The sequence below is a fragment of the Armigeres subalbatus genome, chromosome 1, assembly GCF_024139115.2.
Source record: "Armigeres subalbatus isolate Guangzhou_Male chromosome 1, GZ_Asu_2, whole genome shotgun sequence".
Taxonomy (NCBI): Eukaryota; Metazoa; Arthropoda; class Insecta; order Diptera; family Culicidae; genus Armigeres; species Armigeres subalbatus.
Window position 1 is genome coordinate 8,900,730 of NC_085139.1, and position 22,543 is coordinate 8,923,272.

At 41.3% G+C, this 22,543-nt stretch overlaps 4 protein-coding genes across 4 annotated transcripts; 1 reads left to right on the forward strand and 3 right to left on the reverse strand.

The window, feature by feature from the left end:
- Positions 1–987: 987 nt before the first annotated feature.
- LOC134221041 (galactose mutarotase) lies at positions 988–10,905 on the forward strand. The gene is made up of 3 exons (XM_062700223.1): positions 988–2,056; positions 10,202–10,537; positions 10,607–10,905. The coding sequence occupies exons 1-3, from the start codon at positions 1,343–1,345 to the stop codon at positions 10,862–10,864; spliced, it is 1,308 nt and encodes a 435-aa protein (XP_062556207.1). The 5' UTR covers positions 988–1,342; the 3' UTR covers positions 10,865–10,905.
- Positions 10,906–11,372: 467 nt separating this feature from the next.
- On the reverse strand, positions 11,373–13,983 carry LOC134221052 (vesicular integral-membrane protein VIP36). The gene is made up of 5 exons (XM_062700234.1): positions 13,596–13,983; positions 13,401–13,516; positions 12,765–12,962; positions 12,540–12,702; positions 11,373–12,478 (listed from the first exon to the last, which is right to left on the reverse strand). The coding sequence occupies exons 1-5, from the start codon at positions 13,753–13,755 to the stop codon at positions 12,102–12,104; spliced, it is 1,014 nt and encodes a 337-aa protein (XP_062556218.1). The 5' UTR covers positions 13,756–13,983; the 3' UTR covers positions 11,373–12,101.
- A 153-nt stretch (positions 13,984–14,136) lies between these two features.
- On the reverse strand, positions 14,137–16,626 carry LOC134205943 (uncharacterized protein K02A2.6-like). Its single transcript, XM_062681645.1, has 2 exons — positions 14,792–16,626; positions 14,137–14,240 (listed from the first exon to the last, which is right to left on the reverse strand). Exon 1 carries the CDS (start codon positions 16,624–16,626, stop codon positions 15,319–15,321), a length of 1,308 nt encoding a protein of 435 aa, XP_062537629.1. The 3' UTR covers positions 14,137–14,240; positions 14,792–15,318.
- Positions 16,627–16,628: 2 nt separating this feature from the next.
- On the reverse strand, positions 16,629–20,899 carry LOC134205944 (uncharacterized). Its single transcript, XM_062681646.1, has 4 exons — positions 20,222–20,899; positions 18,716–19,278; positions 17,488–18,644; positions 16,629–16,767 (listed from the first exon to the last, which is right to left on the reverse strand). The coding sequence occupies exons 1-4, from the start codon at positions 20,241–20,243 to the stop codon at positions 16,629–16,631; spliced, it is 1,881 nt and encodes a 626-aa protein (XP_062537630.1). The 5' UTR covers positions 20,244–20,899.
- Positions 20,900–22,543: the final 1,644 nt, after the last annotated feature.

Consider the following 22,543-nt stretch of genomic DNA (forward strand, 5'->3'; position numbering starts at 1 on the left):
CTCATAGTTCCGGTATCAGCAGTGGTATTCATAACTAATACTACCTACAACCACCGTCAATACAGGAAGTCTGTGTTCACAACGAGATTACTTCAAGGACAATCCCAACATCCTCTGTGAATTGCAGATAAGTATTTCGTTTATATTTTAATTGCACTGAGCTCGTTCTAATCTGATCGGTGAATGAATTGACTTGCAACATATTTAGATACATCGTGAATAATCAATATCATTAGTAAATTTAAATATTCCCGTAGATTAGAAAAGCAAGTGCATAAATTACTATTTTATGGCAACATATCACAACGAAACGGGACCCTTCGGAGCCTTAAGTAAGATCTCGGTCCGGTTGCATCTAAGGAGATCTTAGTGCAGTGCACTCCGGACGTGTTGCCCGGTAGACGTATCGCTCAGCAGTATTTAAATACAACGCAGATAGGCTATGGTCAGAGGGTGCGTTGATATTACAAGATTACAAGATTACAACAGCCGTACTATGTATCGTGTTGAAAGAATCCTTCAATGCTTTGATTATTGAACTGGAATACTTGGTGTATTTATTTGCACCTAATCGAACTTATTTTGGATTTGATCGCATTTAAAAATACGAGGTTCTAAGCTTTGATGTAAAATATCCAAAGTTTGTTCGACGATAACAGTTGCTTTAACTTTAACTTTAACTTTCAATTAAAGTATAAAAAACACATTTTGTGTGTTTTGTATCAAATCTTGCAATGTAACTTAGGGGCAAAGACTTTGCATTATGGAGGGCATCAATTCATGTTGGAGACTTGGCTCAACTCCCTATTGTATGATTTTATCATTTTGTTATTTATGTGAATGATGAACATGAAAATGAAAACATTAAAACCCTACCATATTCAAATGCATCACCGGCTTTGATAACAATGACCTGCAACCGCACCACTATCTTTTTGATAGGTATTTATTTATATAAATATCTTATAAGCCACAAATAGCACACTTCATTGTGGTTGCGCTACAAACATATTCTCGACGATAAAAGTGTTCAAATAGCGAACATTTTGATTATTTTCCCTCTGATAGCATCATCTTCTATATATAAGCAAATATTAAGACGAGTGCCTACTTCGCTCCCGTGGTTTGTTTTACATTTTGAAGAATCAACTTTATTTGTTCCGTATCGATCTAGTGCTCAGTGGGAGGCAAAAAGACGTGAGACGTCGCAGATTGGCAAATATTTTTATCAGTAGGTGTAAATAACGTAAATAACTGCAACTCAGCGAAGCCGCCAAGTGCACACGCCCTCTGTTTATTATTGCTCCCTATCAAATTGAAACTCTTTGCACAAACATAAATCATGAGTAGTAGTATCAGTGTCCAGCCATCATATGGGGAGCCCGAACCAAATTCAAAGAGTTCGTACGTGAGTGAAGGAAGTAAGGTCGAAACAGTGACAGTGAAGACAATGGACGGATCACATCACTCCGTGGCTCAGGCGGTAACCCTAACAGTAGATGGATTCGGTACGGTGAAAGATCCACTCAGTGGAGAGGTTCAACCGGTGAAACGGTTCACCTGGACGAACGATAATGGTATTTCGGTGCAGGTGATTTCCTATGGAGCGATCATCACTTCGCTCAAGGTTCCTGGAAAGGACGGCGCCATCGAAGATGTGGTGCTAGGTTTCGACAACATTCCCGGCTACCAGGGAGCAAACAATCCGTACTTCGGCGCCACCGTTGGTCGAGTGGCCAACCGCATCGGAGGAGGGCGGTTCACAATCGAGGGAGTCGATTACGAGGTTACGAAGAATTTTGACGGTCGTCATCAGCTGCATGGTGGAAAAATCGGATTCGACAAATTCAACTGGTCGTCGCATGTGGAAGGAACGGTCGTCACCTTGAGCCACACCAACATGGACGGACACGAAGGGTACCCGGGAACGGTGCTGGCGTCGGTGACGTACGAGTTGAAAAACGACAACCGATTTGTATGCAAATTCCAAGCGGTTTCCAGCAAACCTACCCCAATCAATCTGACGAACCATTCCTATTTCAATCTGGCTGGCCATGTAAGTACTTGTACCTATGAAGAAACGTTCTATGACACTATCACGACAGGTTTTCTTAAGAAACATTTTCTGACATTGTAAAAAAAGTGTTGTGTGACACAATTTCAAAATGTCCCGAAACAAAACGTTGAATTCCTAAGAGACTATTTTTAATTCATGATAACTGGAGTTAATCGCGAATTGCTACAATTCCAATGCTCCTCCATAATCCTCGATGCCTACATGTTGCTTCACAACCTCCCTGTTCGAGTGTGCTAAAACTTGATGAGACCATCAGCTACTTGTTGAATGTTGGTGTTTATATATTGTAGATTGATTGAACCGTTTTCCAATAAATCGTGCACGGAGTGATAACGTAAGTCAACGTGCTTTAGTCGTGTATGATACGATGCATTTGTAAACACACATATTGCAGATTGTAAAATCACGATAATGATAAAAAAAAATTGCAGATTGATGGTTGCATAGGATATTCGGTTATAACGTTTGCCTCCACTACCACGCCTCTTGTATGATCTGGGACATCGTCATCTATCGTGGAGACATGGCCTTTAGTTTATTTCCCATTGTCGATGTCTTCGACCCATTCTGCATTATTTTTTTACCACATTCTTACAGAATGTTTCGTTCGTTTGGCCGAGTACTTCGTATATTTTAAGATAAAATATTTCGAACCAATCATGTTAAACCCCTTTTTTTCATATTCCCCTTTCAAAGCGATGTTCAATAAACGAAAACCATCACCTTGTCATAAAGGAACTCGTTTTAAAGATACTCAAGATTGTTTCAGAAACTCGAACTCGAATCGATTGTGTGGTGCCATAGTTTGTCCCAATCAATTGTGACGTACCACGGCTTCAATATGTATAATTTTTTTTTGGACTTTATTGGAGTGATTTTTAAGTTTGACAAAGTTCATCACTTAATATATGTATAATTAGTCTATACGCACATTTCAGTATCTGAGCTAACACATGGTTCGTTGTAGTGTATTCGCCCATGAATCCTGTGTGCAATTTAGAAGCTGTGATCAGCATTGCCGGAAAGAGCAGCTAGATAGTATTGATGGCATGAGGCACTGACTGTGAAAGCATAAGACAACATCTAACTACTTCGTAAACGAAGCCTTAAAGTTAAGTTCGGTTTTTATAAGTTTCTAGTCATTATCAGTGGCGAGGAGCCGTCGGCGCATGAAGACTGCCGTGGCGTACAGGGAAAAGAATCAACAGATCGCGCACCGCGAGCGCGGTGTAAGAGACCGGCATCGTTTAGATGAGGTAGATGCCACATTCTCCATCCCGTAAGCACATGAGAAGCGTTCCCATATCCATCAAGAAAGCACGTGCGTAGGCGTCGTCCGCTCACCAGGCCGTCTGCGGCACCGCACCTTCTCATCGTCCGGTGATCAGTGTAGTCATCGTCCAGAACGACCGCATCGATGCCAGCGTCCCCGTCGCAAGCGAGCACAACGCCGACAAAAATATAAATGGTCCTTAAGTAATTTGCCTGCTCCCAATTGTCTATTGGCGATGCATGGTCCGTGAGAGGCTACTTTTCGATTAGCCGATCACTGAAAGTGAATGCCGCACAAAAGCACGTGATAGGAGAGTGGAATATCGATAGTCAATGTCACTTGGTTTCGTTATTTTGTAGGTTTTCCTTTGAGATTGTTTTACTGGGGAGGATCCCGAGTAACCAAAAGTTCCTTTAAGAGTACATTTTTCGCTTAAGCAGCTCAGTGAAGCTGATTAAGCAAAAAACGTACTCTTAAAGGAACTTTTGGTTACTTGGGTTGGCCCTGAATCCATCCGACGGACACTCTCCATTGTTTCAGATTTTGGTAGGGGTGAGCAGTTGATAGCCAACCGATGATAATAACTGCTGTAAGTGGATATTCTGCTTTCAACTAGATTGTCTTTGCTCTTTTTAATGATCGAGCGTGTTTTGAAGGGGGAGTAATTTTTATTTGGCATACCTGTAGCCTGTCGATCTTCGCGCTTTCCTTCCTTTATTGGAAAATAATAACCCTTTCCCCTGAAAAGTCTTAGGGCGGGTGGATGGTCTCCATTAGGAGTGGTGCTTAAACCATCCGCTAATCCTTTCGGAAGGCGTGGACGGATCGTACGCTTATAGGATCATCCGCAGGCTAAACATCTGATCCGTCGTTGATCGGCCCTCACGAAAATCTGCCTGATATTCGCCGACGAAAGACTTTTCAAGCGGTCTCAGTCTGTTGTTAAACAGGATACGCGACAGGATTTTGTACGCCGAGTTCAGAAGGTGCCATTTCTTATAGATTGGGCATAAGAGGCCATACAACCAGTCGGCAGGCAGTTCTTCATTCTCCCACATTTGTGGTGGAACGATTGATGCAGCTGCTCACTTCCGTGTATGAGAAGCTCGACCGGGATCTCGTCCTTCCCAGCAGCTTTACTGTTTTTCAGCTCGTTTAGTGCCTTCTTTACCGAGTCCAGCGTTGGTTCCACAGCTTAACCGTCGCCGACTATGTCCATCCTGCTCCTTAATACACCTTCATTTTCACCGTTCAACAAATCTTCGAAGTTTTCCTTCCACCTGGCTGCCACCATAGTCTTGTCTGTCAGCGAATTTGCCTTTCAGTCATTGCACATGGCGGGCACTTGCCCCGTCTTATGCCGCGTGCCATTGCGTAAAACCTCCGCACATCGTTGATATCCATGTTCTTCTGCGCTTCAGCTATCACACTCTTTTCGTGTTGCTTTTTTTTCTTCTGCAATGATTCGTTTCTTTTCTGTCCTTATTGCTACACTGTACCGCTCTCTGTCGGAACGGGTACGAGCCACTAGCATTCGACTCCTAGCAGCATATTTTTCGTCTGTCACTCGCTGGCACTCCTCATCAAACCAAACATTTCGTTGGCGTCGCAGTGTCCTACGACTTCCTGCGCTGTTGTAGTCACAGCTTCGTGGATATTTTCTTCACAATCTGTTGACGTCGCCAGAGCTGTCTTGGTACAGTGATCACCACGTCACTATCCAAGCCGTACCTGGGTGGACGTTAGGCAGAATAACAGCGATTTCAACAATGCTTGTTCTCTCGTATCATATAATAATATATATAATAATATCATATAATAATATATATAATGGCCCTCTGATAATCTTCAGTTTCTATTCACTCCACATATGCCGCTCGCTTGCGGTGTCAATCGAATCTGTATCTTCATTACTATTGGGCAGAGCTAATAAAAGACGCGTGTGTTCTAGGTAACGGACAAACTAGTAATGAATTAGTATATTGCAATTACAAATATTAAACATATGTCATGGGTTGCTACGAATGTAGATTTGCATCTGCTAACACTCCTCCTCAACCCATGGGTCGTTGTAATCCCATAGCTTCACGACATAAATCCATCTTTGCAGCTGGTAATGGTTTGGTCAATCCGTCGGCGGTCTGCTTGTCTGTGCTGATGTAAGCAATCCTAACTTCGCCCTTCTCCCAAGCATCACGGATAAAATGGTGACGGATATCGATATGTTTGGTCCTTGGTTGATACCCACCATTCTTTGCCACGGATATTGCGCTTTGATTGTCACAATGGATCATAATTGACTGCTCCTCCTCGAACAAACTTCGCAATCGCTTCCACCATAAAGCTTCCTGAACCGCAGCCGACAAGGCCATATATTCGGCCTCACAGGTGGATAAAGCCACGGTTTGTTGCCGTTTGCAACACCACGATATGGCTCCTCCTTGAGCGGTAAACACGTATCCCGCAGTGGACTTCCTATCATCATGGTCTGAAGCCCAGTCGGCATCCGAAAATCCTTCGATTATTGACTGCTTGTTGCGACGGTATACTAGGCGATATATGGAGGTTCCTTTTACATACCGCATCAGATGTTTCACTGCATTCCAGTGTCGTTCGCCAGGATTGGAATTGAATCTGCTAAGCACATTAACCGCATAGCAAATATCCGGACGTGTACTTTGCGCTAGGTACATTAGGCACCCCACAGCCTCCCGATATGGAACATTCTTCATTCGTTCTTCTTCTTCTGTAGTTGACGGACACATTTTTTTCGTCAACTTCTCGCTGACATTCATTGGTGTACTGACTGATATGCACTTAGACATTTGAAACCGTTCAAGCATCGAATTGATATACGATTCCTGGTCCAGAGTAATAGCTTCGTTGGTTCTCTCGATCCGTATACCCAGGACGTGTTTCGCTGGTCCAATATCTTTCATCTTAAACTCCTGACTTAACTTAATTTTAATTTCTTTCTTCCAGCGCTTGCAATTACTGAAAATGAGGACATCGTCGACATATATTGCAACGAGCAATATTTTTCCATTGCATATACGATAGTATACGCAGGGATCATACATGGTACATTTGAGGCCAAACTTGCGGAGGGCAGCATCTAGCTTGGAATTTCAGACACGGCTGGATTGTTTTAGCCCATAGAGAGCTTTATTAAGGCGGCAAACTTTGGACTTCTTGCCACCGTTCACGAAGCAGGGTTGTTGCTCCATGTAAATCTCTTCTTCAAGCTCGCCTTGCAGAAATGCCGTTACTGCGTCCATTTGATCCACGTCGAGGTTCCATCGCGCTGCCAGGGCGAAAAGATATCGCAGGGAACTATACCGGACCACGGGGGAGTAGGTGTCCTCATAATCCACCCCCTTTCGCTGCGAATATCCTTTAATGACCAGTCTGGCCTTGTATCGGTCAACATTTCCATCTGCATCAGTCTTCTTACGGTATACCCATTTGCACTTTATGGGCTGCCTTCCTGCCGGTAAATCTGTCAGCGTCCACGTTTTGTTAGAGATGAGTGCCTCATACTCTTCAATCATGGCATTTTTCCAGTGCTCACCATCGGCTCGCGACAAAGCTTCATTGTGTGTCATCGGCTCATCCGGGATCGTCTGAGGATATTTGGCACCAGTATCGGAACATTCAAAAATAATATCATTTGAATATTTGCCTTGGGGCAGGCGCCCCCTATCGCAGAGCATCAACCGCTGTTGATGGCATAGTACGTTCATCTATTGAATCTGTAAATTTTGAAGACGGCAAGCCTTTGTTCACAATTTGAAAATCTTTATACTTGCCTGAGAGAAAGCGCTCCCGACCGCTGCGCCTCAACGCCACAGGCGATTTTGAAAATGTTTGCGGTGGGAGCGCAGGGTCAGATGAATCGTTCGCATCTTGAAATGATTCATTGCTTTCATCGCCAATCGAGTTTACTTCTTCTTCTTCTTCTTCTTGATCTGGATTATTAGTAATAGCCATTCTTGGTGATGGATTGTTAAGCACATCTTCACTGAATTCGAGCCTCACAAAATTTTGATGTTGGTTGTTATTTTCAGCTTTTGTCAGGTCAGTAGTTATGACCCCTTCTTCAATAAAAGAAACGTCACGGCTTTTGAAAATCTTCCTAGTCTTCAGATTGAACAAACGATAAGCTTTCGATTCCTCGTCGTAGCCGGTAAGGATGCACTCGTTCGCTTTCTGATCCCACTTCCTTCGTTTTTGCTTCGGCACATGGGACATAACCGTAGTACCAAATTCTCGGATATGAGACAGATTTGGTTTATGACCTGTCCAGGCTTCCTCCGGAGTCGTTTCGATCCCCTTCGCTGGTGATCTGTTGATCGGATACACAGCGACAGCCACAGCTTCTCCCCAAAATGCTTTTGATAGTTTGGCTTCATATAGCATGCATCTGGCTCGTTCTACAACTGTACGATTGATCCGCTCAGCGAGTCCATTCTGCTCCGGTGTGTACTCCACTGTGGTTTGATGACGGATACCCAGTTGCTTGAGATGGTTTTCAAAATACCAGTTCTTGAATTCCCAACCGTTGACTGTTCTCAGAATCTTCAATTTTTTTCCTGTTTGGCGCTCGGCCATGTTTTGGAAGTCTTTAAATTTTTGCAGCACTTCTTCCTTTGATTTAGTGCGCAAAAAGTATACGAAAATTTTACGAGTTTTATCGTCCGTAAATGATAGGTACCGGGCTCCTCCCAAAGATGCTTCTTCCATTGGTCCGCAAATGTCTGAGTGGACCAGTTCGAGTACCTCCTTGGCCCGTGATCCAACGTGTTTGAAGGGCAATCGTGTTTGCTTTCCAACGGCACAAATTTTGCAACTTCCACCATTTGTGCCATCGTAGTTGACACCGCTCGCAAGTCCATTCTTGAGTTTTGCCAATCCTCCAGGGCTCAGATGTCCCATGCGTTGATGCCACAGCTTGGCAGTCGCTTGAGATGAACACGTCAGCACTTCAGAGTACTTTTGCTCTAACTTAAACAACCCATTCGAACGGCACCAGTAGCGATTAATTTTCCGCTGGGGTTTATGACTTCGCAACCAGTTTTTCTAAAGGTAATAGTATGACCTTGGTCAACAATCTTACCTACTGACAGAGGATTTACAGCCAGTTCTGGAATCAGCTCGACGTTTTGCACTTCAATCGTATCTGGATTACATCTGGGCTGTAGCTTGACAGATCCTTCCGCAACAATTTTCATCAAATTTTTGTTCGCCGCGTAGATACTGCCTTCCGTTTCACACATGTTGTCCAACAGATTTCCGTTGTTGGTAAGATGTTTGCCAGATCCCGAATCAGAATACCAATTGTTGTCCGTGGCAGCTTCACGAACAGACAGCACAGTGCAAAAAGCATCTCCTTTATTTTCTTGTTGATTTCGCTTCGGTGGTAATTTAGCTTGACAATTTTTCGCTATGTGACCATATTTTTCACAACGTCGACATCCTTTACCGTCGGTCCTTTACCCTTTACGTTGGTACTCGCGTTGCTATGGTAACCGTGTGAATATTTCTTTGCCGAAATAAACGCCGGTTCCATAGTAGGCGCTGACAAATCCGTCTCCTGGAGCAACTTGGTTTTGATGATGTCACCTGTTATCTGTATTCCAGAATTTTCCAGTCCCATCACCATGGGCCGATATTCCTGCGGTAGCCCCGCCAACAGCAGCATACCAATCCATCGGTCGTCAAGAGGAAAACCGATTCCAATCAGCTGGTGAGCAGTCGAAATCATCCGATTTACATACGCCTCCATCGATTCAGAGTTCTGCAAATTCGTCGTGATGAGCTTGTGTAGTAATGCCCACTGGCGGGTCAAACCAGTGTCTTCGAAGGTGTTTCTCAGCTTCGTCCAGACTTCCGCCGCCGTTTTGACTTCTTCGACGTGAATATAGTTCACCGGATCGATCAACAGTATTATTTTACCTCGCGCTATCCTGTCCTTCCTTGCATCTACAGCTGTGATTGTTCCGTCTGGATTGAGTTTCGGCTCCACCGCTTCCCAGAGATCTTCCACTTCCAGATAGGTCTTGACTGCAAACTTCCACGTTCTCCAGTTCTCGCGACCGACCAGCCGCTCAATTTGAGGGTGGCTCTGTGTGTTGAAACTCTGCGGCTGTGCTTCTTCTTGTACGCCATCACCGGATCCACCACTTCTACGGACCCTAGGCATTTTTCACTCCAATCTAACTTTTTCACTTCCGCATCCGCTAGGTACGTTTCTCTGGGCCCATAACCTATTGGGCAGAGCTAATAAAAGACGCGTGTGTTCTAGGTAACGGACAAACTAGTAATGAATTAGTATATTGCAATTACAAATATTAAACATATGTCATGGGTTGCTACGAATGTAGATTTGCATCTGCTAACAATTACTTTCATCTACTGACTCCCTTTCGCTTTGAGTAGTATAGACTATACTATATATATATACTATATATAGTATAGTTATCACTGAAAAAAGGCAATAAATTAATCGATAAAGTCACGCGGTGATCAAAACTATTCTAATCATGTTATTCATTACTGAATAATATGATTGCTGGTGAGTGTTATGAATTATCTCACTATTTCAAGCCGGCACGACGAGCCTGGTCGTTTTAATATTTGTGTCATATTTATGATATGCTGCAAATATAAATACTGACAAAAAAAATGCCCGGAACTAATACCGACATTTCCGGGACGCCTTTCAATACTGGGTGTAGATGTGCTAAGAAGACAAGAAAAAGACAATCAAGATAGTGTCATAGAGCTTTGCTGGTAACAAATTGCGTAGTGAACAGCACCACACAATATTAATTCATGCATATATTTTTCAGAGTACAGGTCACGAGGAAATCTACCGACATATAATTTCACTCAACGCCGACCGTATTACGGAAACGGACGAGGACTCAATTCCGACGGGCAAGTTATTGTGCGTTGGCTCAACGCCATACGATCTACGAATTCCTCGAGAGCTTGGTCCGGCCATGTCACGTACCCCTGGTGAAGGTTACGATGACAACTTTTGCATCACCAAGGGTACCGACCAAGGTTTAACCTTCACTGCACGAGTGGTTCATCCCCATTCTGGACGCGTGCTTGAAGTTTACACAGATCAACCGGGCGTGCAGCTGTACACCAGTAACTTTATGCCGGATCCGAATCGCAATGTATGTTAAATGTGCAACATTGGATGTTTCCAACACAGTTTCTGATCTTTTGCTTTCCATCACAAACAGATTCGTCCAAAACCGGTCAACGCTGCCGACTACTACGAAGTGACCCATCTGGAACCTGTTGTGCCCTCATTGGCAACCGATCTCCCAATTCGTGGAAAGGGCGGTGCAAAATACTTCAAACATGGAGCATTTTGTCTGGAGACACAGAACTTCCCCGATGCCGTCAATCATTCAAATTTTCCTAACTCGGTTCTAGTTCCGGGAGAAACCTATTCACACGAAGTAATTTATAAATTTTCGTTGTTTGAAGACAACTGATTTCCGAATAATAAATTATACAATTTATCTACAGTAAACAAGTATGAGATGATTTTGAAAGCTATGGTATCATTTTTCGCGATAGGTAATACTGACCGAAGGCCTCTTGTAAATCCACAATTAGCCACATAACGCAGAAGTCTGCATATGTAAGCCATGTTGTGCATGGTTTACAAATGCGTTACGCATACCATCTATGAAGATATTTAGTTATTATTACGGATTATATCCAGGATGATGGCAAAGCATAAAAAGTTGTTCGGGGACTCACCTCTTCCGGCATCAGGCGTAGTACACATGCATTAGTTTAACCTCATCGTGATGAAATGGATCCGATTTCTTCATTCCAAGTGGTCTGGGGTTCACTTTACAATAGAAAGTAGTTCATAAAACACATGGCTGTTCTTCCTAGCATTTTCACATGTTTTCACCTTCTGAGTATGCTCATATGTAAATTCCTATTGAGCATAGTACAGAAACGAAATGGTCATCGAAAAAAAAATACAAGTTCTCTCAATTTCCTTAGTTTTAATATTCTAACATCACCGCGAAACAAAAGATGAATGAAAATCCTTCCTGACTGCACTTAATTTATTGATATTTTCATAGCGTTCAGACATATTACTAGAGAAAATTATTTAGAGGATGAACTGATGTTCTATTTAACGTATTATAATGTGCTTTTTACCCTTCCATGGCAGGTGAACTGCGTGAACTTGGGCGTTATCACCACAAACAGTATCACAAATAATGATTTTTTAAAGGGAAGAAAACATCTCAGACCGTATGTTAGTAATTAGAACCTAAATCACCGTTGCAACATGATACCACCACACACATTAATTACAATTTGTTTTAACCGTTCGACATTTCTCGCGCATTCTATTTCCGATTACACTCAGACTAGGTTCGACATGATTTAGCTAGGTTAGGTATAGGTCTAGAGAGTGATGTTGACTTCTCTGTACAGCAGCACAGACAGCTTGAAATCATCCTCGTAATTGTCAGCTTTTATAGCTATAGTTTGTCTAGTAAAAAATGCATTCGATTTTGTCACTATGTTCCTAACTTAACTATTACGTAGCTAACCTCTATCCAATTTGTGAATTTTCCATCATCTCCAAACGAAATAAACCATCGTGGCCAGATGCGGCCATTGCGCACAAACCATTAGAAATTTTGGTATTTTAAAGCTGTTTCCTTGGGGACTCTGTGCTGTGAATCGATGTAATCTTTCTCAGTAGAACCGTTTTCGGGCATTTTCCTGATGCTTCTGGTAGAACATGATCCCAATCACGACCAGAACCACCACGATCAGCATCACCAGTAGAATGAGGAAGAAGATTTTTACGTTGGACATACCGCCCTGCTTAGGATCATCCTTGTGATCCCGGGGAGCATCGAAAGTTTCCGCAGAGGGCACAATTCGGCTACGATCTTCCGCTAGTAGGGCAGGCGCTTCCAGTTCATAGAACTTAATTGCCAACAGATCATGGTTGTCCGACAAGTCACCCGTTGAGGCGGACATTCCGAAATAATAACCGGTGGGTAATTTAACACCGGTCACCTGGAAACACTGCTTCCATGTATTTTTGTTTTCTAAATCTGTAGACACTGTGGGAAAACATGGCCTTATTAGTGAGCTCACAAAATCGATGTCTATTGAGGATCTTACCAGTTAGAACGTCATTCTCATATCGGATACTAATAAGTGTATCGTAATCAACATTTCGGAACTTAGCTTCACAGCCAGCCAGTTGTGTGTGCGTCCCATCTCGATCGTGATCGTACGATAGACTTCCGTTATTTACCATCGCACTGATGTACGGATGTTGATGCTAAGCGTTGGGTCAGGAGTTAAAACTATTCTATTTCGATACATGAATTCAACTTTACTCACATTATGTGGCCCATTGTGATTGCTGTAGGTATCCAGAATAATAGCCAATCCCTGGAAGTTGTCACGACTACCAAATACTGGTCCTGTATGCAATCGATCCTTCGCATACCAAACAGCGAAACCGTCACCAAACAGATCCTTACCTTTACCGTGAACTTTGAAATTCACATGCACTTCCCAGTTAATGGAAGTGCAAGGCTGAAATATGTTCAAAATTTGTTTTATAAAAATGTCTGAGCTTTAGACACATTATTTCCTTGGATAGAGTGCGGCAAAATTGAATATGCGAATTCGTTTGCAATGATATTTTTTGCAAGCGATGAATTCTCGCTTCTTTTCAACATTTTGCCAACAGAAGTTAGAAAATGCGAAATGCTTTAGAAGCATTCTGAAACCAATTATCTCTAATAACTGGGATGAAAGTGCCTAATTTAATCATTTAGCGATGTGGTGAAACCCATAATGGGAGTTGTATTTTAGTTTGCATCAAAGCAAATGACAAAATCGATACGACTAAATAAACTTTAACAGGTAATCTATTGGGTAATCAAACATATTCATTCTTACGCAAAAACATCATCACAAATGACGTGTCTTATTATTTCTCAAACTGTATCACATTGTTGCCCTACTCACCATTTGATTCCAGATTGCTCCACTCTTGGACTGCAGATCCGGCGTTACGCGGATATAGCTGTTTGTCACAAATGTCGATCCAATAAAGTCCCAGTACGGAATGGTCATCCCTGAACCTGACTCAAAACGAAACAACAGCATCAGCATCGGAGGACAACTTTCTCTCGCAGGGAACCGGTTCGTTCCGTTACTTACCCTGGTAGGGTTTGAAGAGGGAGTGCTCTCGCTTCATGTAGTCGTTCGCATCGTACTGCTGCTGGATACTCTTTCGCACTCCAAAGCTCAGCACCAGCAACAGGAGCACGGTTCCTACCTTCATCAGGAATGTCGCTGCATTTCCTCTGTTGGGGATCATTCTAGTTTTCTTCTCGCAGGCTGTATTGCTATCGATAGGTCCGTACTATCCTGAAAGCCTGATTTTGTCCAACTCACCTCACCTCACAGTTCTCGGATAAACTTCAATTAGATGTATTTATTTTCGTCCGGATACCTACTGTTTGCAGGATTTGATTCATAGGCAAGAAAATCTCAAAAGAAAACGCGTAACCACCTTACGAAGAGTTTTCTTTTCTGCGGTCTGAGCTGCTTTTTTGATGATACGTGTTTGACAGTGCAGTATTAATCAGTGATGATGAATTAATTTAATGAATGACGATTCAATGACATTCCATTTTTTACACACGGAAATGGAATTTTACCCAAAATTAAAATCCATCAGTGTGAGAAGGCGGAACAGTGAAGCCCGATATGTGCGACGTCTGGATTTGATTCTAAAACAACAGTTTTAATAATAGTGGGTAACTTCTAGCTTCTCGGAGCTGATTAAGCGAAAAACGTACTCTTAAAGGAACTTTTGGTTACTTGGGTATAAACCATAGAGGATGAAACGGTCGGGGTTCAGCCAAACCGCACCAAGCGGCTTTTCGACTGACTTGTGATATTTTGTTCGTACAAGGACAACGGAAATAGTTTCATATCAATTTAAGCATACATTTGCAGTAGGATATCCTCAGTTATGGAGTTGAGGGATATTCAATGCGATGCGATCAATTAAATCTGCTAAACGAAAGTGGCTGAACCCCGACCAAACAACCGTCTATAGACGAGTTTAGTGCTTTCCATTTAATTTACGAAGCGCGAGATACCGGGGTTTGCAGAAATCGCTCTCAATTATTATTATAGATAACTAACAACGATAAAAGAGAGGCAAAAACGGTTCCGAATCAACAAGCCATGATAACAAATTTATCAAACTTGTATCTTCTTGTTCTTCTTATTGGCATTATTATGCATCTCGAGAAAATATAGAATACTGCGGCGTCCTGCTGGCTGCTTCTCAGGTAATCGCAACAGTCACTAAACACGACAGAGTCAATAAAATTCTTACCCACCGTATGCACTTGTCATGATAAACACTCTCCATGTACTCAGTGACTCCGGTTGCCTCTCACTAATACAATCGAGTACTGCTGTACACATGTAAGTTTGGTTTGAATGTTAGAAAAGGTACGCAATGTTGAATATTTATTTTTATTCACAGGAACTTCAAGATCAGAAACCGATGGAAAATTATTCCGACATTGTTGAACGTAAACCACAAAAAGCGATGGGTAAACTTCCAGCTATTGTAAACTGCTGCTCAGAATCTGTAATCGCACTCGGTTCGGCACGTCGTACACAACTCGACCGATCACCGTCACCGTCCGAATATAACTCCTGTTATGCTCACCCTCTGTAACCCGTAATGCGTTCTCTTTTATTCATTCCTTCAATGGCATGACCAACGTTATTTACTAGTCAGGTATAATACTGTCTAACCGTTACATTCCTCCTTTTAATTAGAATCAAAACATATACGATAACCTAGTTTAATATTTCTTTATTGAAAACATCGTCTAAAGTTAAAACTTACCAACCGTTACAACACAAAGTCATCATATCTAGTTGGGATCTTTCGGCGTCTTTCTATTGGGTCTCGGCTGCTTCCCGGAATTGTATCTTGCTTCGTGAAATGCTCCCCTTCGTCTTCGGTGTTTACCATTGTTTGTTTAGATTTCGATGGTTCTTCTTCCGACGACAGTGGCCTTATGTCATAATTCAACTTTTTAAGATGAGTGCTGTTCCGGAGGTACACTTTACCTGTATCGTTGGACTTGACCTGAACTGCCCCTTTATTGACGTCCAGAACTTCAAACTCTTCTGCTGTGAAATTCGGCTGTAAGGTACCTTTCTTGAGATTCTGCATCAACACTGTATCACCCCTCTCCAAATTATGATGTTTGGCGTTCCGTTGAGTGTCCGCAATTCTTTTGTGATATTCCTTCAATTCCATATCTTTATCTTTCGCTGCTTCAAGGGATAGTGTAGGCGGTTGATCTATTGATGGTATACCATTATATACCTCCCTACCAAACATCATTTTGTAAGGTGACAGTCCAGTCGTTTCTTGTGGTGTAGAATGATACAATATCAAGTACTCTTTTAAATCAGTTTTCCAGTCCGTACCTTGAATGGAGCTGATTTTGACCCGCTTTCCTATGTTCCGCATTTGCCTTTCTACAGCTCCATTTTGCTCGGGCCAATATGGGGTAGAAAGGTTGAGATGTATTCCGTAGCTGAGACAGAAATTCTTGAACTCAATTGATTTAAATTGCGGACCATTGTCCGCGGTGATAGATCTTGGTATTCCGAATGAGCTGAACATTTGCAGTAGTGTTCCAATGACCCGTTGTGTGGTAGCTGGTTTCATCGGTTCAACTTGTATGAAACGAGAGGTGTAACAGACTACTACTAGCAAGGACATATCTCCAGGAAGACCTTCTTTAAAGTCTATTGCGATGTCTTGCCACGGCTGTGTAGGAAGTCTCCGAGACATGGGATTATGTTTGTCCGGAAGAGATGTCATTTTACATGGTTTGCAGTTTTTTACGACCAAGTCTATCATCTTGTCCATAGCGGGAAACCATACTTTAGCTCGTAGTTGTGCTTTCATGGAGGTACTCCCTTGATGTCCTATGTGGGCGAGATGAACCACCTGCTCTCTTAACGCTTTCGGTATGACGATTCGATCGCCCCGAAGAATCAACTCCCCGAACAATGACAAATCCTCCTTAATCGTCGTCGTCTTGTATTCGTTTGGAACATCATCCCAATTTGTTGAGTAAATCGCGTCCTTAACCTTCTGTAGTTCTTCATCTCTAAGAGAGGCTTTTTTCAGATCATCCATACTTATGGCAGACGGCCGAGCTTCTGTTGACGGCCAAGCAATAACATCTGGTTCTCCTTCAGTTGTGATCCTTGGGATAATCTAGACAGTGGGTCAGCCAAGTTTTTCTCTCCTGGTTTGTATTTCAGCGTTCGATTCGTGCTGAGGGTTTTGATTGCGATTTGTTAAAGTGAAGTGGATTCCGTAAAGGTAAACATATAGCTTTCCCATGGCCCATATTATTGCCAGACATTCTTTTTCTGTTTGGCAATACTTCTTTTCGTGATCTGCTAAACTTTTAGAAATGCAGGAAACTGTTCTGGCTCTTTCATCCTTCATTTGAACCAATATGGCCCCCAATCCAAATGGACTTGCATCTGTGATCAATTGTGTCTCATCTTTCGGATCAAAGTAACCTAGGGACTCTACCTTTCCTATGACTGATTTTATCGCCCCTAATTCTCGTGACTGTTCTTCGCCCCACTCAAAAGAGCTCTGTTTTAACAGTAAGGATCGCATGTGACGTGTCATTGTGGCTAGATTAGGAATAAATTTACCGACAAAATTTATCAAGCCAAGAAGGGATCTTAACTCTGATGTTGAAGTGGGAGGTTGTAAATCAAGAATTGCTTTGATTTTTCTCGTCAGTAGGTTTGATCCCTTCCTTAGAAACATGGTGACCAAGGAAAATTACTTCGCTAACGCCAAATTGGGATTTTTGCTCGTTGACTCTCATGTTGTATTTAGCTTGATACGTTTCAAAACTTCTTTTAGTGTTTCATCGTGATCATCATCAGTTTCCCCGTAAAGCAACACGTCATCCATGTAAACAATCAGTCCTTTAATTCCTCTGAAAAGATTTTCCATCTCCTTTGGAATAACTCGGGTGCTGATTTGATACCGAACATAAGTCGGCGAAATCTGTACACCCCACTTCGTGCGACAAACGTAGTAATGTCTCGACTATTAGGGTGTAGTTCGAAATGGTAATACGCCGCTTCCAGGTCGATTTTCGAAAGTTTCGATACCTTACGAATGGAAGCCATTGCTGCGTCTATATTTGGCATTGGAAAATTTTCTCTTTTTACAGCTTTATTTGCTGCTCGCATATCCACGCATAAACGAATCCTTCCGTCAGTCTTTCTAATGGGCACCAAGGGCGACACCCACGTCAAGGGCCCTTCCGCTCGTTCGATAATGTTCTTCTGAAGAAGTTCTTGAATCGCATTCTCGACATCGGCCTCCATTGCGATAGGGAATCTTCTAGCAGCTTGCACAACTGGTTGAACGTTCTTATCCAGATGAATATTTAATGAAACATTTGGGACCTTTGGGAACTCCGCGAGACATTCAATAGGATTTTCCGGAATGATGTGATTCACGTTATACCCAATTTTAAGTACGCCTAGAGCAAAAGCAGTGCTTTTACTGAGTAAATTTGTTTGACCACGTGGGGCCACAAGAATGTGAGCCCATATTCCAGAACTTTCTCCTGGAATCTTTACTTGCGCTTCGAAAGCATTACTAAACAATATACTTTCATCGGATGCGAACGATTTCAGCTTCCTATCATCAGGATCAGGACTCCTCTCGTTCAAAATCTCTGCATGTTTTCCTTTAAGGAACTCGAATGTTTCTGAATTGATAATATTTGCTGGAGAGCCTGAATCGATCAACAAAGATACAATGACCCCTCCGATATCCATACGAAGCACTTCGTTAAGATCTTGACCAGCTACAAAAAACACTGCCTTATGATCGTCTTGATTCTCTGTGATGGCATGAACACGTCTGGATTTTTGTCCCTTTTGTAACCCGAACTCATTCAGCTTTCTTCTTCGACAGCAAACTTTAAAATGCCCCTTGGTTCCACAGTTGAAACAAGTGGAGTCCCGAGCTGCGCATTTTTCAATTTCCCTAGAAATGTGACCATATCTGTTACAGCTGTAACATTTCTTCGAACTCTTGAGGTCATTATTCCCAGGAAATCGTGTTTTCTGCTCTGATATACGTTGAACTATCATTGGTGTCTCCCGTATCTGTCGTTGAATATATAAAACAATGGAGATAAAAAAACAGTACTTACTCTTTTCGTCATTAAACTATTTACCGTTGATGGATGTCTCTCATATTCCCTGGTCTGCTTCTGCACTTCTTCAATGGTCTTGCCGAGAATGATCGAATCACTCAATGTTACGTCCTCTGTTAGTAATCGCTTCCTAAGATCAGATGATTTGCATCCCTCTATTATCTGGTCAACGATCATGTCGTCAACGTCGGCGAAGGCACACCGATTGGCTTGGTCTTGCAACCTGAAAACATATTCCTCGAATGGCTCTTGGTCTTCTTGTTTCATTGCTCGTAGAAGATGCCTCTCAAAACGCTTTTTCGTTTGGGGTGCAAAATATTTGTCCAGTGACAAAATGGCTGAATCGTATTTAATTGGCACCAGTTCATCAGAACCGTCACCAGCGGGGGTTTGTACTTCCCATTTGAACACTTTATCGTAATAGGCTTGTAACTCGATACCACCCAGCACGAGTAATAGATCGTATTTTTCCACATCTTCCACTACCCCGTTGGCTTTGAGAAATCTCTCCAAGGCCCTTTTCCATTTAAGCCAATCATTTCTGGCATCACTGCCAATTTTGAACGGTGGCATTGCCGATGCATCTGAAACGATCACATTTGCAAAAAAACAAAAATAAGAACACTTATCTTCTTTCTCTTTTCTCTCGTTTTGCTTCTCATCACTACCACTACCACAATGTTAATAGCGCATAACCTATTTTTCGTTTTTGTGTATAACCTTACTCGCTCACATTATCTCACGACTATCCAAAAATAATCCACCATATATCCATACCATCATTCATTACATACAGAGAATAATTCATACTCTATGTAGTATCCAACACATCGTATTTATGGCATTTAGCCTTTCCAGCACCTAGCTTTACCCAGCACATAGCTTTTCCCGGCACATAGCCTTACAGCACAGAGCCTTTCAAGCACAGAGCATTCCCAGCACATAGCCTTTCTAGCACATAGCAATTCTAGAACAAAAGATTTGTTCTCATTGTGTTTGTTTGCGCCAATCCACGCAACTACATTCTCATTCTGTCATTATTTTCTGCAAGCCAGTATTATCCAGTACTTTCACATACCCGACTTTTCACAACTACAAACCACCTTTTCTAGGCGTCGTCAAGCGCCATTTTGTTTTTGAACATCCACCCAGCACGTTTGTTTTCTTCCATCTCTTTTTTCTCGATGAAAACGCCAACACTGTCCGACTCTTAACAACGCTAAGTATTAAATTATTATTAGCACGCTTTTTTTTCTTTGCCTTTCATTCTATTTACTATCCTCCAAATTAATTGCATATTTTCCAATTCACATCACTTCCTCCGATTGGCTTTTATTTTCAGACCTGTTCTTTTGAATTCAACTCTTATTTTTTCTTCTCTCTATCTCATTTTTCAGACTCCACACAATCTCCATTTTGTAAAATCATTTTTTCACGACGCTTAATTTTTTTTTTCAATTTCCTCATTTTAATCATCTGACGAATTATCTTTTTCACTTAATTCACAAAATCACCGAATTCACCTACCGATTTTTATTCTCGTCGCCATTGTAAACTGCTGCTCAGAATCTGTAATCGCACTCGGTTCGGCACGTCGTACAAAACTCGACCGATCACCGTCACCGTCCGAATATAACTCCTGTTATGCTCACCCTCTGTAACCCGTAATGCGTTCTCTTTTATTCATTCCTTCAATGGCATGACCAACGTTATTTACTAGTCAGGTATAATACTGTCTAACCGTTACAGCTATGGAACTCTTTCAGCCGATCCAACCTCTCAGATCCAACCCTTCGTCACTTTGAACAACGAGATACTTCTTATATGGACGAGTTATGCCTAAATATTTTTCCGAAAGGCGGAGTTAATGCTGATATGTACGCGGGATACATTGAAACTAATGTTATCAATTTCTAAAATCGATAAATATATTTAAATTTCTTGTACCTACATAGTGTACGTGAAGCTTGATGAAAGGCTATAATATGTTCATTCCAAAAATGAACTTTTGGTATTTAAGAAGTCCGGTGACCCATAGTGTTGTAACCAATTTACAAAGCTCGACGAATTGCGTTGATGTCTGTGCAAAAACCTACATATGGATGAGGAATTTACCGATTGAGAAAAACTGTTTTATTATAAATGGATATAAATGGATGCCAATATGTAAGTTAATCAATGGTTAACATATGTATTTAATTGGGTTGTTTAGCAAAGACAAATATGAGGTTTTTTATAGTTTAACATAAAGAGCATGCTTTTCTGATCTCCAACATATTTTTATTTCGTTTGTAAACCTTTTATTTACATTTTTATACAGCAAGCAATAAGCCATTTTAATCGATAGAATGACACTAACATTCATAGAATGACAGTTAGCCCATGCAGCATAAGAACAAATTTTTAGTCCCATATAAATTTAAAATGCAAATTAAAAATAGTTCCGGGGCTCCAAAAATTCTGAAAAATTGGGGTTAGGCTCAGTTTTTTATGCAGATTCAGAATATGTAAAAACATATATACCCCTAAACAACCCAATTGCATTTTATAACGTGTGCGAAAACGTGAATCATCACTGTTTGGTGGCTTTATCTGGGTTATTATGAATTAGAACGAGTATAATCTTGTGTCTATAAATATAGGATGTTTCTAATGATTGAATGTCTATAAATAGATTCAAGGCTTGCATTCCTAATGTCTACTTAGAACAGCTATGCACTTGAAGTGACAAGTGTTTCAATGCATTAAGTATAGCCATAAATAAGCATTACAGACGAATATAATGCTAATAATAGTGCCGTTTTGTCTGTGCTTCAATGCATTAGGAATGCTTTTATAGAACATATAGGCATGAAAAATGCAATTGTTCAACTTTTATGCAGTTTGAATGCCAATATAAGGCCATTATCAAGCAGTAATATAATGCTTACGGTTACTTGGGTAATTAGTTCTGGATTAATTAATATCAAGGTCTCTGGAAATTACGAGTACATTATATGCAACCAGCGTTACGATAATTACTAACCATGTCAAAATAGTTATTCAATCCGACGAGCGCCTTATAGATAGGCAGCATGAAGTACAGTACGTTATCATTCGTTGAGTAGTCACTCAACCCATGACATCCGCCTTTGGTTAGGCAATTATTTTGTTACTTTCATGGTAAATCGCCGTGGGAAGCTGAGTAGTTTTATCTCGTTTTAAATGCTGAAGTCTGGACAAAATTTCCTTACAACTAAGGAAGGGTCAAAATTTCACTGTAGGTGGATTAATCTGGGTTTTTTTAAATAATCTTTATTAACGTGATTTTTTCATGAAAAAGAAGTTCATCACTTCCAAACGACGTATTGCCACTTAACTTTGATTTACATAGCTTTTTGAGTAAAAATTGTTCTAGCCTGGATGTCTGTTATATGTGCTTAAACGTTGTGTAATCTTCAGATACAGATACAGAAGTTGCCTAATAGCTTCGTTAGTTTATTTATAGCGCCATTATACGCTATATTGTTAGTGCTATAACAACAGCGAAAACGTTTTCATTGTGAATGCTACTCATCGTAATATGGGAAGTTGCTAACAAGCAACTCAATTACATACATGAGCTCTTTATTGATAAGCTTTGTTGCTAATTCAGACAGAGCTGTTTTATGACTATATGTAAGCTGCATAAACGATAAAATATGGAATACATATATTCGGCACAAACTGACTAGCTGATAGATATTTGGGTAATAGTCGAGTTGAAGTTTAAGGGATTATTTGCGGAGGTTTTTCTTTTATTCAGCATTGGCTGCTTTTATTCAAATATTATACAGCCAAAGGCTAGAAGTTGAAGCTTTTAGCACCAAA

Bases quoted from the DNA above. Each gene is read 5' to 3' on its own strand.
- LOC134221041 (XM_062700223.1), top strand. From the start codon at position 1,343: ATGAGTAGTAGTATCAGTGTCCAGCCATCATATGGGGAGCCCGAACCA. The intron at 2,057-10,201 runs GTAAGTACTTGT...TATATTTTTCAG, and splicing joins ATTTCAATCTGGCTGGCCAT to AGTACAGGTCACGAGGAAAT. The intron at 10,538-10,606 runs GTATGTTAAATG...CATCACAAACAG, and splicing joins TGCCGGATCCGAATCGCAAT to ATTCGTCCAAAACCGGTCAA.
- LOC134221052 (XM_062700234.1), bottom strand. From the start codon at position 13,755: ATGATCCCCAACAGAGGAAATGCAGCGACATTCCTGATGAAGGTAGGA. The intron at 12,963-13,400 runs GTGAGTAGGGCA...AACATATTTCAG, and splicing joins GAGCAATCTGGAATCAAATG to CCTTGCACTTCCATTAACTG. The intron at 12,703-12,764 runs GTGAGTAAAGTT...CCCAACGCTTAG, and splicing joins ATCACAATGGGCCACATAAT to CATCAACATCCGTACATCAG.
- LOC134205943 (XM_062681645.1), bottom strand. From the start codon at position 16,626: ATGGATGATCTGAAAAAAGCCTCTCTTAGAGATGAAGAACTACAGAAG.
- LOC134205944 (XM_062681646.1), bottom strand. From the start codon at position 20,243: ATGGCGACGAGAATAAAAATCG. The intron at 19,279-20,221 runs GTAGGTGAATTC...TGATCGTTTCAG, and splicing joins GGCGACGAGAATAAAAATCG to ATGCATCGGCAATGCCACCG. The intron at 18,645-18,715 runs GTAAATAGTTTA...ATTCAACGACAG, and splicing joins ATGAGAGACATCCATCAACG to ATACGGGAGACACCAATGAT.